Source organism: Carassius carassius, chromosome 10 (assembly GCF_963082965.1).
Source record: "Carassius carassius chromosome 10, fCarCar2.1, whole genome shotgun sequence".
In the NCBI taxonomy this organism is placed as follows: Eukaryota; Metazoa; Chordata; class Actinopteri; order Cypriniformes; family Cyprinidae; genus Carassius; species Carassius carassius.
Genome location: NC_081764.1, coordinates 3,146,067 through 3,164,497, shown reverse-complemented (window position 1 = coordinate 3,164,497; position 18,431 = coordinate 3,146,067). Strand labels below are relative to the sequence as shown.

The 18,431-nt window shown below is 40.0% G+C and overlaps 1 protein-coding gene across 2 annotated transcripts in view; it reads right to left on the bottom strand.

The window, feature by feature from the left end:
* The window catches only part of LOC132151536 (voltage-dependent calcium channel subunit alpha-2/delta-2-like), a 216,091-nt gene that overhangs the window by 46,095 nt on the left and 151,565 nt on the right, over positions 1 to 18,431 (bottom strand). For both annotated transcript variants that reach the window (XM_059559713.1, XM_059559714.1), the window contains exons 9-10: positions 1,411 to 1,461; positions 30 to 129 (exon numbers count right to left, since the gene is read on the bottom strand). In XM_059559713.1, the coding sequence (XP_059415696.1) occupies positions 30 to 129; positions 1,411 to 1,461 (151 nt within the window). The remainder of the gene's footprint in view (positions 1 to 29; positions 130 to 1,410; positions 1,462 to 18,431) is intronic.

Sequence of the window (18,431 nt, the reverse complement as noted above, 5' to 3'; positions counted from 1 at the left end):
TATTTGTTGATACTATTCCAAAAACCTACCCGAGCCACATTTACGTAGTCGTCATCAGAAAGTGTGTCCAGCATCTCGATGACAGAGGTTTTCATCAGCTTCAGGGTCAGTCCACTGACACTGCCGCTCCTACAAACACACAGAAATCACACATCAAATACATCACATGCACAGAACGCAACATTTATCTATCAAACCAGTCATGTCTCAAAATGGCACTGTACAGAAACAAAAGCCCAAAACTGCCGTTTCCAAGCAGACGTTGTTGCTAAGTGTGTCCCCAGTTCCTGTCCATCAAAAGTAAATCGCAGACGGCACATTAAAAAGTGCCATCTCCACAAAGAGAATGAAGACATTCGATTTTCAAAAACAAAGTACATTTAAATTCTATGCTGCAAATTGGATTTATTAATAGCCTACAGCAGCTACTGAAAAAGCAATCACAGAGCACGAGTTCATGTGCAATTTGGCTTCCAGAGTTAGAAGGGTTAATAAAGTAGAGCACACTGGGAAAATAAACCCCTGGTGACAGCACTATTGTCTCATGCTTCCGGTTTTCACAATGAGATTAGTCTAAGATTGTCAGAGACGTTCAGTGTGATGGTGCTCTTGATTGGCATGAGATTGCTTTGGCAAAGCGACAGCTGCAATTGGTGTACTTTTTAATTAGATATCGGTATCTATTTAAAGTTATGGATGATTGCCAAACAAGTGACAATTAACCTCCATTAAGCAGTTTTTCTTGAGAGGTTTACTTAAGAATATTAATGTTTTTTTGGACATTATGCACATAATGTATGATTGAGGCAATCACTTATTTGCTAAACTATGCAGCAGTGTTTCTAATGACTCTAAATGCACAGCACTTAAGGTTTGATAACTAAAACATTTCAAAGGAAGGATGATTCACTAAACGTGGCATTTAACAACAAAATAATTATTTCGATAATGCATTACATTATAGCTAAAATTATGATGCAATGAAAAAAAAAAATGCTATGCATACTTTTCATTGATTGCATCCTCAAACACATCTGTTTATGCATGGTGCAAAAGCGTTTTTTAGATTATGCATTTTAAAGGTCAGATAAGATCAGAGTCGCTGGACGCTTTAAATTCTCCACCAGCAGCCCAGATATCAGCAACAGTAATGCCATTTTTCATTGCATATAACCTCTAAGTCATATTTGGAGGAACACTGTAGCATTTTGATGTTGAGGCATGAGGTTAATAAGATGGAATAACGTTCTTCTCAGCAGACAGGTGGCAGCACAGCACCACACTGGTGTTATGGCATCATAAACAACACATTTATCAACACAGATGAAAGACAGTGTGTGGTAATGCAGTGCATATGAGACACACAGAGAGACGGATGGAGAGTGTGTGCGTGGTCAAGAGGATACTTACACATCCACGATGATGACCATGTCCTTTGGGGAAGAAGCTCCCTGAATGTACCTAGTAAAAATACAAAACAAGACTAGTCAGTGCTGATATTAAAGAGCTAAGTGATTTAAATGGCTAAAATAAAACAATAAGCCATAGAGGCTGTGAGTTACGGTGATTTTACCATGATTAAAGGCACAATATGAAGTCTTACCGACGGTTTTACCAGACTCAAGTAGCTAGTTGCTTTTATAAAACAACAAATATAAAGTAATATAATTAATAAGCCAATCTGAAGGTGTTTTACAGCCAAACAACACCGGAACTTAGCCTATGAACCATACTGTACCACACATGACACACGGAAAGACACAATCTAATACATGCCTTCTGTCGTCTGATTGACAATTTACACTATTTAACAAGCTAAAGACCTTTAACTGGGGCTTCATGTGCCTTTTTGATGTGAAATCTTTACTGATTTTATAAACGCAAGAATAACTTTTCTATTGTTGGCAATATTTTAAGATGAACACTTACTAGACTGAAGCAACTTAGGTTTAGCTTATTATCTGTACATATTTTGTTTTTTTTTTGTTGAAAAATGATGTTCAAATGTATCAGCTTTGATCATCAGGCTTTTGAGGAACGTTTATTTGTTCATCTCTCAATCATCACTGCATTGCATTGCATTATGTGTTTTGTGACGACAGAGCTTTGATAATAAAACTACGCATTTAAATATCATCTTACTATAATCATAGACATACAGTATATATACAATATATTGCGAAAACTAAAATTTAAATGCATTTAATGTAAGATAATTTGTGATACTGTTATAAAGATCTCATTGATTTACAGTTTACTTTCTGGACTTATTGCATATTTTAGCTATTTGTGGGTGTTTTTTTACTTGAGTTTGAGCTCCATATTCTCCAATATCAAACTATATGAGACATAAAAGCCTGATCAAATTTGATACACAACAGAAGACATATATGCAAAAAAAAATTATATTGTGTCTACATATTCAAAAAACTGACTATCGTTTGATAAATCAAGTAATTTCACATACATTTAAGCATATTTTTAATAGAAATGGTTCACGAAAGCTTATCATAAGTCCTATTTTCAAGCTCATTATCCCCAGTCAAACTTTGACTTGTCTTGTGTTTGCGCTAAGCTAACTTCTAAGTCTGAGAAGCACAGCGTCAGGTGAAATGTCAGGCGTTTATTCTTAGGCTGACTCATCTGACAAACATATTATGCAGTCCGCCCGTCTCTCTATGTCTTTGTGAAAGCACTAGCAGATCGTGCGGCGAGTAGAAACACTTTGTCTTTAGCCATTTTTAGCAAGGTGCTCAATTTGAGTGCATAAAGACAATGAGCGATGCATGGCACTTTTGTGTCACTGACAACAAAATAAATAAATAAACGGCCTAATGCAGCATCTGTCCACCGCTGATAGAGGCTGATATTCAGAAAGCACTAGTGAAGCCGTTTTCACTTTTCCCCGTGCAATTAAAAACACATTACACCTGACAATCAGAGCGAGAGAATGATGGTCGTCGTAAAGCTGTAGTCTTATAAAGAGCTGGAAAACCGTGTCGGCATTTGCGTTGTGAGGTGATTGGCTGTAGTGCAGACAGGTAGTTAGCGCTTTGTGCTCGCAGGAGCAGACCGATCGTCTAGGGTTTCTTCTGTCGCGGTAATCGGGCTGAAGAGGCGACGTGAGAAGTGGTGCCAGGTGCCCGCGGCTCGTTGAGGAAGGGTTTTGAAGGATGGCTAAGCTCTGGAAAAATGGAAAAGCCCTGGCGAGCTACAACACAACACAACTCTAACTAGCGCACTCCACTGCAAACCTGTACGCTGAAGTCTGACCCTCATTTTGGTGTCCAATCCGGTCGTAATGTAACTGGAGGGTGCTAGATGTGGAAGGAGGGCTATTAGAGTTGGCTGAAAGGACAAACACAGCTGAAAGACTGTAACTAACATTAACAGTGCTCAGACATGAGTACAAAGCTTTTGGTGGTTGAAGTGGGTGAAATTAAATTAGTTCTTGATAATTGAAGATGCTACCTGTAAGATCAGACCTTCTCCATGAGCGCTGGCTATAAAATAATGTTTTTTTTAAGCACAGTGGTACTACCTTTATCAGTTTAATTACTAAAGTATTTCATTTGAATGAGTATAATGTGAGTGAGAAAAAGGAGACAACTTTTATGCGTCTGGTACAGCAGTATGTGTGTGAAAACTTCACAGAGGAAGTATTTGAACGTCTATTACGTTTATGTTAAACAAATTGTCTATTCAAATCATTTTACTATCTTAAAGTAGTGACGACTAACTCATCTGTGTCGTCAGACATCTATCTATCTATCTATCTATCTATCTATCTATCTATCTATCTATCTATGGTGATTTTCCATATTTTTGAAGCTTACAGCTGCAGTCCTTATTTATTTATAAATGCATATCCAAACTAGACCGCTCTGTCCTTTTGTGCTTCATGGTAAGACGTCACACAGGTTGTGAACGATATGAGAGTGTAGTTTAATTACTTAATTTAATTACAGTATGCATATCTTATAGCTTAACATGCTAACTTCAGTGCTCTCAAACAGCAAAGTACACAGTATGACATCAGGCACCAAAATTAATTTCTGCGAGAAACATAGAGGTACACTATATTTCTCCGTATTTAAAATTCATCCCAGTTCTGTTTGCTTTTATGCAATTAATCCACAGCGCACTGGATTTAGTTTGTGCCGTGTTTGCTAATGTTCTCACTTCTAATAATGCCGCCCTGTTTTTCTGATCAAACAAACACACATTTCCATGAATACAGTTTCAGTAAACACAGGAGGCATAATTGGAGGTTGAGAGGAGAGCATTAGGAGCAACGATAAAACTCCAATAAAAAACAATCAAATTTCCAAGCATACAAGGCGAACATGCTTCAGAAATACCGCATGATGAAAAATCAATGGACTTAATGAAGGAAATTAGTTTATATATATATATATATATATATATATGTGTGTATATATATATATATATATATATATATATATATATATATGTGTGTGTGTGTGTGTGTGAAAAACACAAAAACATGTAAACTATGTTAAAAATAACAATTTAATTTATATGTAAATTTTTTTTTTATCTAAATATAATTTTATATTTTTTATATTACATTTTTTAAAAATAAACTAAATGTATCAAGATTTATGTCCAATGTGATAAATGATTGTCAACAAATATTTGTAGTATAGCTACGCCATAAGTGTGAATGCACCTTAAAATCAACATAAAATCTAAATTGATTCATTTTTTTTTAATTAATTCTCATACAGAGGCGTTTCAGGATTCAGTCACTTCAGATGGATACAATTTTTTTTTCTTTTTTCTCTTTTTGTGAAAAACCCGGTTTTGCTTGGAAAATAACAACAAAAAAGTAAAATGCACTGTTGACTTCATGAGAAAAGCTGACAAAACCATGACAAAGTCTTTGGTCGACAGTAAAAGGTACGATTAACTGTCAGTATCATTCACCATCACTCTACTATTTTCTTTTGGCAATGGTATTTTTTGCACTCCAGTCTATATTCATCTCAACTTTGTGACACTGACGTTCCTGATCTTTGCTCAGCTCACTGTACCATCCGTGGATCAGCCTGATAGATCCAGATGTGCAGTTTCTGCATGGATTGCGCTCCGTAATTACCCCTCCACCGAAGCCCAGCGATGCCATTCCTTCCTAGTCATTACCCACAATCCCCAGCGCCCCGGCCAGGTGACATGCAGATGGGCCATCACTAAACACACGCTCAAGAAGGACTATCAGCAGCACGGTCATCCAGAGCATCTTCTGCGGCACCACCAAACCTTTGGACCCACCTACTCAATCTTTATTATTCAAAAATTATCAGAAATATAAATAATGAAGCCATCCCAGCTATGAAAAACCCAATGGAGTATAAAAACTAGTGACCAAACTCTCTTATATTTGAGTTTTTCCTCTACATTCCATCTCTGCTTCATGAAGTGCACCATGTGATGCTCTCAAACAGGACGGAACATGTACATATGATGATGCTTTTCCTTCACTAAAAAATACAATTCATATACATGCAAAATAAAATTCAATTTACAAATGTACAAAAGTACAAGTGTGGCTTTAGATTTTTAATGTTTAAAAAAATTATGAGAAAGTCAAGTGTGTCCTAATTTCGACTGGTAAGATGGAGACAACCTGGATCTAAAATAAACTTGCAAATGGCAAGTGATTTGATATTTAAATTTATACATTCAGAAGATGCTTTTATTCAAAGCAATGCACAAATGAAGAACATCACAAACAATTTTCCTTAAGAGCCAACAATATTCGTAGTGCACAATGCCATGTTATAAACTAGATCAAAAGTGTAAAGCAGGAAAGACAATAAATAAATAAATAAAAATAAGTGCTCATGTTTTATATGAATAATTTTATATTTGAATATTTTATTTAAATAAATACATTAAATAAAAATGTATACATAAATACATTTATTTAAACTAAATAAGAGCATATTATATAAAATAAAAAATAAGCTAAAACAATAGCATATATTGTGTTATACATTTGATCTATTTATTATTTTATCAATAGATCCAGTCTTTGGGAACTGAACCCATAACGCTTGCATTGTTACTGCCACACAGATCAGCTACAGGAGTGTATAAATACATTCTGTTGTTCTCTTACATTATTTATATACATTATTATATACATTATCCTCAATACCATGACTTAGGTGCCCTTGAGCAAGGCATCGAACCCCCAACTGCTCCCCGGGTGCCGCAGCATAAATGGCTGCCCACTGCTCCGGGTGTGTGCTCACAGTGTGTGTGTGTGTGTTCACTGCTCTGTGTGTGTGCATTTCGGATGGGTTAAATGCAGAGCACAAATTCTGAGTATGGGTCACCATACTTGGCTGAATGTCACTTCACTTTTTAGCTGCTTTTCCTTTCTTTTCAGCTGAACGTCAAATTAAAATATTTTTGACTTTCACCAGTCTGCAAAGCAAAAGGAAACCCTTTACAATTTTGTATTATATATAGAATTATTTTTTTTTACAAGTGACAGTAAAGTTAGCATACTTTGAATAGTATTTAATTTAATTTGATGAATTAATCAAAATAGCAAGTGATATCCAGTTATCATCTGGGGAAATAATTTATTAATTTGTTATTTTTCTATTCAAACGTACTTTAACAAATAACTGGTAAAATAATGTTGAAAAAATTCAGCAAAATGTTCAATAATATATTACATATTTTTCTGCATACTATGAACCAAATAATGCAGAAACAGTACAATGTTCCGTACATAGCACAATAATAAAAAAAAACACTTCCTCAAAATTTGACTTGCTTTTGACAAGTGCTAATTTCAGACAGAATGGAAAAGACAACACTGTATGCACGACACGTGATTTCAAAATAAAGTAGCAGGAGAAACCCAGAAAATGCCAAGCATTCACTATAATACTGTAGACTTCAGCATCATCATGCACAGTAAACAGGTTAACCCAGCAAAACACTGCTAAAGGAGAGACAATCTCGCCGTTTGTATGAAAGCGCGGCCTCTTTAGCGAAGGCTGGAGGGGCTGAAAAACCTCATCACAAAAACGACCCATTTCCAAGCGCTGACAGAAAACACATTTCCAGGGAAGGTGCTGGAAAAGTAAAAGCATGGATTGACATTGTAATGTGCCTCGTGCCGCTTTGATTGTGTTGTATTCCCTCAAATAGGAGAAAGACATTGGAATTCATGAGGTACTTTTATCACGGTGCAGCGTGGGTAAAATCAATGCATTACCTCGAGAGCGAGCGTGTTTATGCTCTCTGACCTTGCCTGTCTGTCTCTCCCTGTCTCGCTCTCCTATTCCTGGCTCTCATGCTCTCACATTAAAAATTAGTCAATTCTAGGTGCTTATCGCGGCTGAAATGATATGGTTGACTTACACACGTGTGCAGCTGCCGGTTTGCCACTGTCACATCTGCAGGTGCGATGCAGCTCGTGATGGGGTTTACTGAAGTGTACTGACTTCACTTCCCTTTAAATGCGTGTGTCTGGAGCACATGAGTGTTTGCTAAAGGTATTGTGTCTGTGTGTGTGTGTGTGTATGCGCTGATGGGATTTTTATTTTATGGGCCGCTGCTCTCTTAGCTCTCCTCTGGATGTGTTCTTCAACAGATTGAATTAAGATTAAAACACTGAGGCCTGTGAAGCAGGTGAGCTGTGTTAAAGAGATGTTGTCGTGTGTTTATTCCACTTTTTATTTGCTTGATTATTCAATAATTTGATGCAGAGATCAGCAGATCTGTATGGATGGATGACCAGTCAGTTTGTCCTTTTAGGCTTTTACAGAGATTAAACTAGAGGAGAAACATAAAACGTTTCATGAATTCAAAACAGAACCTCTTCAAATCTTATTTTGACATTATTTTTGTTCATTTTTGGTAATATTATGGTACTCTGAAAAAATATTACTGAAAATTGTGTAACTTGTAACGTCCTAAATACCATAGTACTTTTACCACATCCAAGAATACGATGGTTATTTATGTAAGAACTAAAATATAAAACTGGTAATTACTGGTAATATTATGGTACTTTAAAATATACCATTGTATTGAAATTCATGTACCATGGTACTTCCATGAATACAGTGGCGGACTGGAACAGTAAATCAGGCCGGGAATTTGACTCCACCCCAGGCTACCTCTGTTGCTGCAGTCATCACCACACAATTCATGTGTCCACCAGACTGCTAAACTCTTTAGGTCTTTCAATTGTTTGAATTGGGTTATACTTAAAAAAAATAAATCAAAATCCTTAGACTGTGGACAGGCAAAATAATCAATTGAAGTCACAAGAAGTATCAAGGCATTCACTGTCTCTATCATCTTTCCCTTAATCCCCCTCTCTCTCACTCTGAGTTTCTCTGCAATATGAAATAAGCACTTTCAATAATCTATATTAATTATGCAGCCATCAATTGTATGTCCCAATGATCACAGTACTACTGATGACCTTATAAATCATAAAAGCACATATTTTTCTAAGTGTATAGCCAGCATGTTTAGTTTTGCTTATACTGTAGCTTAAACTTTACCTGAAGGTTCCTGCTCTGACTCAAAAGCTGAACTGTCCACCATCTCTTGTTCTGGTCAATTTTGGCACAAAAAAATACTGTATCCCATATGTAAAACAGTGTGCTAGTTTGAACTTCTATCATTAAATATATTTGTAAAATTATTATTTTTTGAATAGATTTTATCTGTTGTAAGTCGCTTTGAATGAAAGCGTCCATCTGCCAAATTATTAAGAATATTCTAACTACAAGAAACAGCACAAATAAATATAATAGAGAAAAGATACAAATAAAATAAACTGACTTTCAGGGTTTTTTTAGGTACTGTAGGTCTTGCATTAGTTTTTAGGTACAGAAATTGAATAAAGTAATCAGATTGAGCTTTTTTGCCAGGTATGTTTACACATACAAGGAATTTGTTTTCGTGATAGAAGAGCCACAGTACAACAGAATGACAGCGACAGAACATAAAACACATAATAAAAGAATAAAAAATACAAAAAAATACAAATAAGTAGGTAAGGAATGACAATGTTAAACAACATTGCATTTTGGTCTATAACTTAAAGATTATTCTTTATTAAAGTTACAAAAGCTTTTTAATCAAGAGCAGTGAGTGATCTCTTTGTTGTTGCTGTTCGATTAATATAAAAACTGTCACTTTAAAATAATGCACTGATCCAGTGTTGGTATTAGTTTTGAACAAGAGTGAATGATTTGCCCAGGGTAATGTCTGGGAATCCAGAATGCGCATCCATCAACAGAAACATATATTAACTGAATCCTGTTTGTTTTACGTGTTAATATTAGAGATGCTTTGTCAGATTTAAGCTGAACAGCGATCCCAGCTTTTTTTCAGTGAACCTTCCCATCCCTAGTAAATATAAATGTAATCCTGACCGACCTGCTCCCTGGCGAACATGGCTGGGATTTTGCAGCAACTTGTTGCGTCTGTGGCCAGGGCTTTTCTCATTTTTATACATTCCCTCCCTGCTCCTCCTTTGTATTTACGCTCCATTTTCTGCACGATTTTCTAAGATAAAGCCTGCCTCTGGATATACTGTAGCCAATTAGGCAGTGCTTCCTGATGTTTGGTCATGTGGTGGTGTCATTTTCGTGATCGCCTGATTCGTAGATTCATAAATCCGTCAATTAATTTGCATTTCAGCCGGATTGACTGCACAGCGGACAATAAATGTCCCGGTGCTCCCTATTGCCAGTCCGCCCCTGCATGAATAAGTGAGTGAAGTGAAGTGACATTCAGCCAAGTATGGTGACCCATACTCAGAATTTGTGCTCTGCATTTAACCCATCCGAAATGCACACACACAGAGCAGTGAACACACACACACACACACACACACACACACTGTGAACACACACCCGGAGCAGTGGGCAGCCATTTATGCTGCGGCGCCCGGGGAGCAGTTGGGGGTTCGATGCCTTGCTCAAGGGCACCTAAGTCGTGGTATTGAAGGTGGAGAGAGAACTGTACATGCACTCCCCCCACCCACAATTCCTGCCAGCCCGGGACTCGAACTCACAACCTTTCGATTGGGAGTCCGACTCTCTAACCATTAGGCCACAGTACTATCATAGTACATGTCTGAAAAACTATGGTACTCTTTTCCTGTATAATAGTACTGTGGCTGTACCATGGTACAATAATTATAATACTATGATACTCTGAAATACTGAAATGTATGCACCATTTACAATAAAAAATACCAAAAATACTGTGGTATTGTATACATGTGAGCATGGTTCTTATATTTGGACTTATACCATGGTAATTTCAGAGTATTCATTGAAGTACCATGTAAAAAAGTATTATAGCAGTACTATATTTTGCAAAAATACCACGATACTGAAATTCATGCAACAGGATGTTTACGTGGGCAAAATACCATGAGCGATGGTAAAAACAGTGCTTTTGCTGCCATTACTACTTTGAAATATACCATTGTAATTAAAAATTCACTTACCATCATATACCTTTTCACTGTTTTGTAAGTGTTCATTTACAAAAAATGGACTGTGGCAGAACCATGGTATAATACTGGTATCTGATGGTAATTCTAAAGTACTTCAAAATATGTGGGACTGAAATATGCATCGGATCCCTCGTTCTATATCTGGATTTTATCTCTCGACCACAAATATTAATGCAAATCAGTTTCTCAAAGTGCATTTGCACTGAACAGACTGACAGTTTCACCATCAGTGTTTAATCTGACTGGAGAGCAGAAACAGGGCTGACAGGCCTCCATCTAGTTTCGGCAGCTCTTCATGGCGTTTTGAGCAGCTGCCATAATATTTACTTATAGGAGCCAGATTGACTTTTCTCAGAAATCAATATGTGCTTTGGCTGTGCTGAATATCTGCTTCGCTGGGCTGAACCTGCATGGTAATGGCTTCTCTGTAACACTCCGATAACAAAACATACACCTCTCTCTGTTTCTCCTTCAAACTCTTCCAATCAATCCTCACACCTTTAGCTGTCACTCACACTCTCTCCATCACTCTCCCACCGTCCTTCTGTAACGTGTGCAGACATACGTTGTAATAGAGGCATGTTAATAATTCATGTCAGAGGAATTGGAGACAATTAAGTGTGTCGACTGGGCCATTCATTTTCCAGCCAGAGTCAGAGATGATGAAGAGAGTGTCAGAGTGCTGATCATCTCCACCAAAGATTTCTTCAAAAGCTGCAAAAATGCTAAAATGTGTTTGAAATGTCTTTATATTTAAAAAGAAAAGAAAAAGAAAAGAAAAAAGGAAACAATTATATGTGCACTAATATGCCAATCTAATTAAGTACTATTTGAATACCTGTTTTTAAACAGTAGGTAAATATATGACTTTTTTTCATATATATATATATATATATATAAGTTTAAACATTTTTTCACCAGTTTACATTTTTAAATAGCTATATAATATATGAAATATTGCCTTACTACATAAATACTATGTATAAAAAATTTAATATATGTGTGTGTGTGTGTTTGTCAAAATCTATTGTAAGATCTCATGAATAACTGCATTTATAATTATAAACAAAGTGTTTTTATCATAATATCATCCTTCTGCTTCAAGACAAAGTCCTTGACATGTGAATTTGTGGTTAATAGTTGCTAATAGCTGTTAGATGCTTCTCAGTGAAAACACAGTAAACTGTAGCTGTATTGTGTTTAGCGTGGTTGCAATGCTATATAAACCAATGCAGCATCCAATGCAGAACTATCTGTTTTAAAATAGCAAAGTATATTAAAAGTTCCTTCCAAAATTTTCTTCCAAACTCCTGTTCTAGTGTCTTTGGGACATTAGCTGAGCTAAGCAGCAGGCTGTTATTTGAGTGGTCAAGCAGTGCAAAGAATGTAATACACAAAGACCATAATCATGCCAACTTGACCTGACACATCCTGACTTCCCCTGCTGCCACAGCTCTGCCAATCAGAAGAGCCGAGTGCAGGTTGCCAAGCAACAGTCTCAAAGCTGCTCTGGCGATGTGTGCGGGGGGTTAAAGAGCAGCAGGCAGACGGCTAGTGTGACACATGCTTAGATGCTAGTGCTGCTGCTACAAATGTGGCAAAAGTAGGCCGCTGTAATACCTATAAAGAGCCATTCAGCATTCACACAAATCACACTGTAAATTATTTCTGTTATTTACACAGTATTATACTTTTGATCTCAACAGTTTCTTGCTGTATAAGCTGTGTACAGTGTGTTACTGTAGATCTGGTTGTTTTCACAGTATTATATTGTATTCTCAACAGTTGAGTACTGTGTACATGGTTGACAATATGTTACTGTAGAATTGCAATGCATTCTGGGAAATTATCAGTTACTGTAAATCAAAATACAGCAGTGCAAACTGACCGCGAAAAACTCCACACAGGATTTTGCAGGTAAAACTGCTATTCCTACATAAAAAAAACATTCAGGACTGGGTGCTATGCATTAACACTCTTAATTTCTGTCAGTGGGGGTTGCAAGAGAACGCATTTGAAAGAGTTTTTCCTGTAATGTCGGAAACATCGTGTCTTCTCTGCCACCTGGAAACGTGCTTCATCTGGTGAGTAATACATATTAATATATTCATACATACAGACATTCTAGCTAATTCTAGCTAATAGATTTAATGTTATTTTGTATATAGCTGACCTTTATTTCGATATTCAAGGTTTATACTCAACATTTTACTAGTGTATGTGTACAGTACTCTTTCAATGTAGTCTGCGACATGTTACTGTAAATTTAAATACAGTAATACGAAATGACTGCGAAAAACAACCACAAACTGCCATTTTGTGAAGAACTCTTTCAGTTCTCTTAGAAACTTTGAGGGCGCCTTCGCCTCGCGACGCTGTCTGTAAAGTTCGCCGTAAATATCGGTCCTGAGAGCCGCAGCCCTGCAGAGTTTTTCTTCAGCCCTAATCAAACACACCTGAACAAGATAATCAAGGTCTGAAGGGTTACTAGAAAGCTATAGACAGGCGAGTTTTAACTAGGATTGGATCCGAACTCTGCTCGCCACCCCGTTCTATATCATCATCTTCGGAACACATATTAAGTTATTTTTGATTAAATCCGATGGCTCAGTGAGGGCTCCATAGACAGTAACGTCATTAAACTTCTCAAGATCCATAAAGGTATTAAAAACATATTTAAAACAGTTCATGTGAGTTCAGTGGTTCAATCGTAATATTATAGAGCGACGATAAATATTTTTGTGCACCTAAAAAAATACAATAACGACTTTTCAACAATATTTAGTGATGGGCGATTTCAAAACACTGCTTCAAGTCTTTTGTTTTGAATCAGTGATTTGAATCGCGTGTCAAAACCATAGACTGTATAAAAACATGGACGTAGTGTCCGTGACGTCACCCGTAGGCTCCTGAAGTGTGTTTTTGAAGCCTAAAGTGTGCAGAGCGGGCCGTCGCCATCTTGGCAGCGTGTCACCGCGCGACTCTCCCGGACAATCAAAAATGGGCAAAAAGGCAGGAGCTACTTGCTGAAGCCACGCCCACCTAGTGCGCCGGCAGTGTCAGCAGCGGCAATCCACCTGTCACTCAAGTGGCCACGCCCTTAATTATGCAGAACTTTAAGTCTTAATATAATTTAAACGGATGAGTTATAAAAAAATTTACCCCCCTCATAGTTGTCATGAAGGGCAAAATTTGCTATTTAGACCAAAATCATTTTTTGCACCAGGCTGTAAACATGTTTTTTCCTGCTGTAAAGTTGGGCATTTTAACATGGGGAGTCTATGGGACTGAAGCGGCCAGTCGATGAATTGGAGTTTTAGTCACTTCCTTATTGGCCTCAGGAGAGAGAGCGCTGGTTGGGGCTCGGTCAAAACTGCCAAATTGCAGAAATCACGTGACCTTGGCGCTCCGAATCACTGATTCGAAACAAAAGATTCAAGTTCAATGTTCAATGACGTTGCGGTTTATAGAGGCCTCACTGAGCGATCGGATTTAATCAAAAATATCTTAATCTGTGTCCCGAGGATGAACGAAGGTCTTACGGGTGTAGAACGACATGAGGATGAGTAATAAACCCTTTAACACCAGGCGAGAGGGATGTTATTAGGTTCATGAGGCTCCATCTTGAAAAAAAAAGATCAGACGACTAGGGTCCAACAAATTTCACTTCATTCACACACTTTTGTTACAAATTAATTTCCACTAGTAACACCAACGGGCTTTTGCATAAATGAATGTTTAGAGCTTATCCCTTATTGTGACATGACTTATTAGAGATGATGCTACATATTGTGATCACAAATCTTTTTATTTTTTTTGTATTTACAGGTTTCTTGTCAGGATAAATCCTGAAAATTCGAAATGCAGTTCTGAGTTCCAGGTGAGCAGAAAGAGCGGGAGGATTGTTGGGAGGAAAATCACAGCCTTAAACCCACAAGTTTCATCTTTCATCAGGGAGTTTGCACAATATGACTGGCAGAATCATTAAGGTAAGAGTAATAATAGGGGTGTGCAAAGGAGCCAATATCTGTAGTAATCTCAGAATTATTTGTGTCTGAATTTGCATTTAGAAAAATCTTAAAAATGGTGGAAAAAGCCAGAAATAACCAAATGTTTGTGAAAAAATGAGAAGTCTGTTTTAAAATGTAATTCTGTTACTTTCACAGTTTTCATTTAACAAATATGCTTTGTATAACCCACAGAATTTATATATATATATATATATATATATATATATATATATATATATATATATATATATATATATATATTTATATATATATATATATATATATATGTATATATGTATATATATATATATGTGAATTACTTTTTAACGGATCAGTTCACTTTCAACTGGAAATAAACACAGTCTGAGATATGTTAATGAATATCCTGACGAATCCAAATTTTCTAATGGCAGTGAGTGATACCAACGAGTATGAAGCTGATGAAACTGCTTCTATCCCATTATTTAAAGGTGTTGATAATGTGAGGTTCCTTTTCAGGAACTCGAGCTGCGTCTAAACGCTTTTGGGGAACGTCCCTGACGAGACCGACTCTGAATATCGTGTGCAATCAGTCCATCGGAAAGGCGTGACGTCACGGGTGGGGTGACGTAGCGACCAAGAAGCTATAAAAGCACGTGCCGTGCAGCTGGCTTCAGCTTCGAATCTGTCAGCAAGCGCTCTGTGTGTGCATGTCAAAAGTCTGTCCTGTTGGTCCTATTTATTGTTGTCTGTCCCTTAGCCATTAAAAAGATCGCTAAAACAGCTCAATATGCCTAAGCAAAAGCAAAAGACCAAACATATGAAGGGCGATTCCAAGCCGCGTTATAGATTGTGTGTTCCTCCCTGCCCTCGCTACATTACGAGCGGGGATACACACAGTCTGTGCGTGGCTTGCCTGGGATCGAAGCACGGAGGGCTCTCTTCGAGGAGGGAGCCTTCACCAGCGTTCCTCGCGGTGCTGGCCCCGCTTCTGCCGAGGCAGAGCGGCTGCTGCACTCGTGGGGTTCGCAGGTGGATCTGTCAGAAGGAATGGAGACGGGCCAGTCCTTATCTCCTTCCTCATCTGCCAGATCCGGCGCCCAAACCCTGGGTTCGGAAGCACGCTCGTCGGTTTCTTCCCCCCGGGGTTAGGGATCAGCTCTTCACCTCTCGTCCTCCGAGGAGGTCGATGTGGAGACTGTTGGTGGGGATTCGCCACCCCTGTCGCCCCAGTATGAGGAGCTTTTGGAGCTGGTCACGCGAGCAGTAGATAAATTAAAAATCGACTGGCCTGCTGAGAAACAAACTGAGCCGCAGAGAAGCAAATTAGATGAACGCTTTCTGCGGCCGAGGCAACCACCTCCACGTCGGAGCCTTCCGTATTTTCCCGATCTCCATGATGAGTTATTGAGATCGTGGAACCACTCGTATTCGACCCGCCTCTTTGGCCCCGATTCACTTTATTATGGCAACGTGATGGGGCTGGGAGAGCGTGGTTATAGAGCGATGCCACGGGTCGAACAGACGCTCGCGGGCTATCTGTCGCCCGGTTCGGCTTCGTCTCTAAAGGCTCCGACATTGCACACTAGGTCGCTTCGAGTTACATCATCGCTAGTGGGCAAAGGTTATGTGGCAGCAGGTCAGGCTGGGGCGTGCCTTCATACTATGGCAGTCCTGCAAGCTTATCAGGCTGACCTGCTGAGAGATATCGATGAGGGGGAGGGGATTAAGTCTGAAGACGTAGAAGAACTCAGAAAGACCGCTGATCTCTCTGGAGAAACCCTGTCAGAAATTAAAGAACGAGACAGGGTTTGCCTCCTGGACGCCCCGCTTCAAGCCTCGGGCCTGTTCGGCGACACAGTCAACACTGTCGTCAACAGGTTCCAGGAGGCACACAAGCAGGCGGCGGCATTCCAGAGTTTCCTCCCTCGTCGCTCTCGTGGTGCATCTGGGCGGGAGATGACCACGCCACATACCGGCTCCTCACACCGGGAAGCGCAAAAACAGAGCGTCGCCGCTCGTGCTCCCCCACGTCGGGACCGAGGGCAACGATGCTTTGAGTCAGGGGCTTCTAGGGCAAAAACCGATTTAAGATCTGTCATCGAAGCCCGGAAGTCCTCGACGAAAAGATCCCGACGCCAGGATCCAGAGGGTAGCCCCTGCTGGGGTAGAGCGTGGTCCACCTCATTATATGGTGCCCGTCTCACCTCAGTACCCTCAGGAGGTCGGTCTGCCAACCTTGCCAGAGTTTCAGGGCGCAGCGGCCTCCAGCGAGCGCCACTCCCAGTTACTTCCGCCCGTGAGCGTAGCGGAGCTGGGATGCTCGCCGCCCCTTTGGGGGCCTCTTACACCAGAGGTCAGTCTAGAGAGACTGATTCCCTTAGTAGATTATTTAGCAGCGTGGAAGCTACTGCCAAATGTATCTCAGTGGGTCCTGCGTACAATAGAAAGAGGCTATTGCATTCAGTTCGGTCATCCACCACCGAAGTTCAACGGGGTTACACCGACTGTGGTCGGCCCCCAGCAGGCTCTGGTTATGGAACAAGAAGTGAATACCCTTTTAAGGAAGGAGGCCATCGAGGTGGTCCCTCCTCTAGACAGGGAATCCGGATTTTACAGCCGGTATTTCATAGTTCCGAAGAAGGATGGGGGGTTGCGTCCGATCTTAGACTTACGTCACCTGAACCGCTCAGTTATGTCACTGAAGTTCAAAATGCTCACTGTCAACCAGGTTGTAGCTCAAATCAGATCCGAGGACTGGTTTGTGACAATAGATCTCAAAGACGCATACTTGCACATATCCATCCTTCCACAACACAGGAAGTTTCTGAGGTTCGTTTTCGGGGGCAAAGCTTATCAATATCGAGTACTTCCCTTTGGCCTCGCACTCTCACCCCGCACGTTCACGAAATGTATGGATGCGGCTCTGGTATCCCTCCGTATGCAGGGCATCCGCATTTTAAATTATATCGACGATTGGTTGATCCCAGCTCAATCAGAGCAGATGGCGGCTCGACATCGAGATGTCGTTCTCGCACACATGGGGGAGCTGGGTTTGAGACTAAACGCCAAGAAGAGTGTACTTTCTCCAGTTCAGAGAACCACCTATCTAGGCGTAGTGTGGAATTCGACCACGATGCAGGCACGTTTGTCTCCTGCTCGGATCGAGTCGATCCTCACATCAGTCGAGAGAGTCAAGTAAGGCCAGTCACTCACTGTCAAACAATTCCAGAGATTGTTAGGGCTGATGGCAGCTGCGTCCAACGTGATACCTTTTGGCCTGCTGCACATGAGACCCCTACAGTGGTGGCTCAAGTCCAAGGGCTTTTCCCCGAGGGGAAATCCACTTCGAGTTATCAAGGTCACGCGGCGGTGCCTTCGTGCCTTAGACATGTGGAAGAAACCTTGGTTCTTGAATCAGGGCCCGGTGCTGGGAGTTCCTCGTCGCCGTGTAACGCTAGCGACAGATGCGTCCCTCACCGGTTGGGGTGCGGTCATGAGTGGCCACCCTGCCCGCGGTCTGTGGAGTGGTCGCCATCTGACATGGCACATCAATTGCCTAGAGATACTAGCAGTCTATCGAGCATTGAAATATTTCCTCCCAGACCTGAGAGGTCACCATGTGTTGGTGCGCACCGACAACACATCAGTGGTCTCTAATATCAATCACCAGGGGGGTCTGCTTTCGCGCCCCTTGTACAAGCTGGCACACCAGATCCTTCTGTGGTCCCAGGGCAAACTCCTCTCGATCAGAGCAGTGTATATTCCTGGGAGATTGAATGTGGGAGCAGACATACTGTCGAGACAGGGGCCGAGGCCCGGGGAATGGATGCTTCACCCCGAGGTGGTGAAGCAGATATGGAGGGTATTTGGCACAGCCCAGGTGGATCTCCTTGCGACTCAGGAGA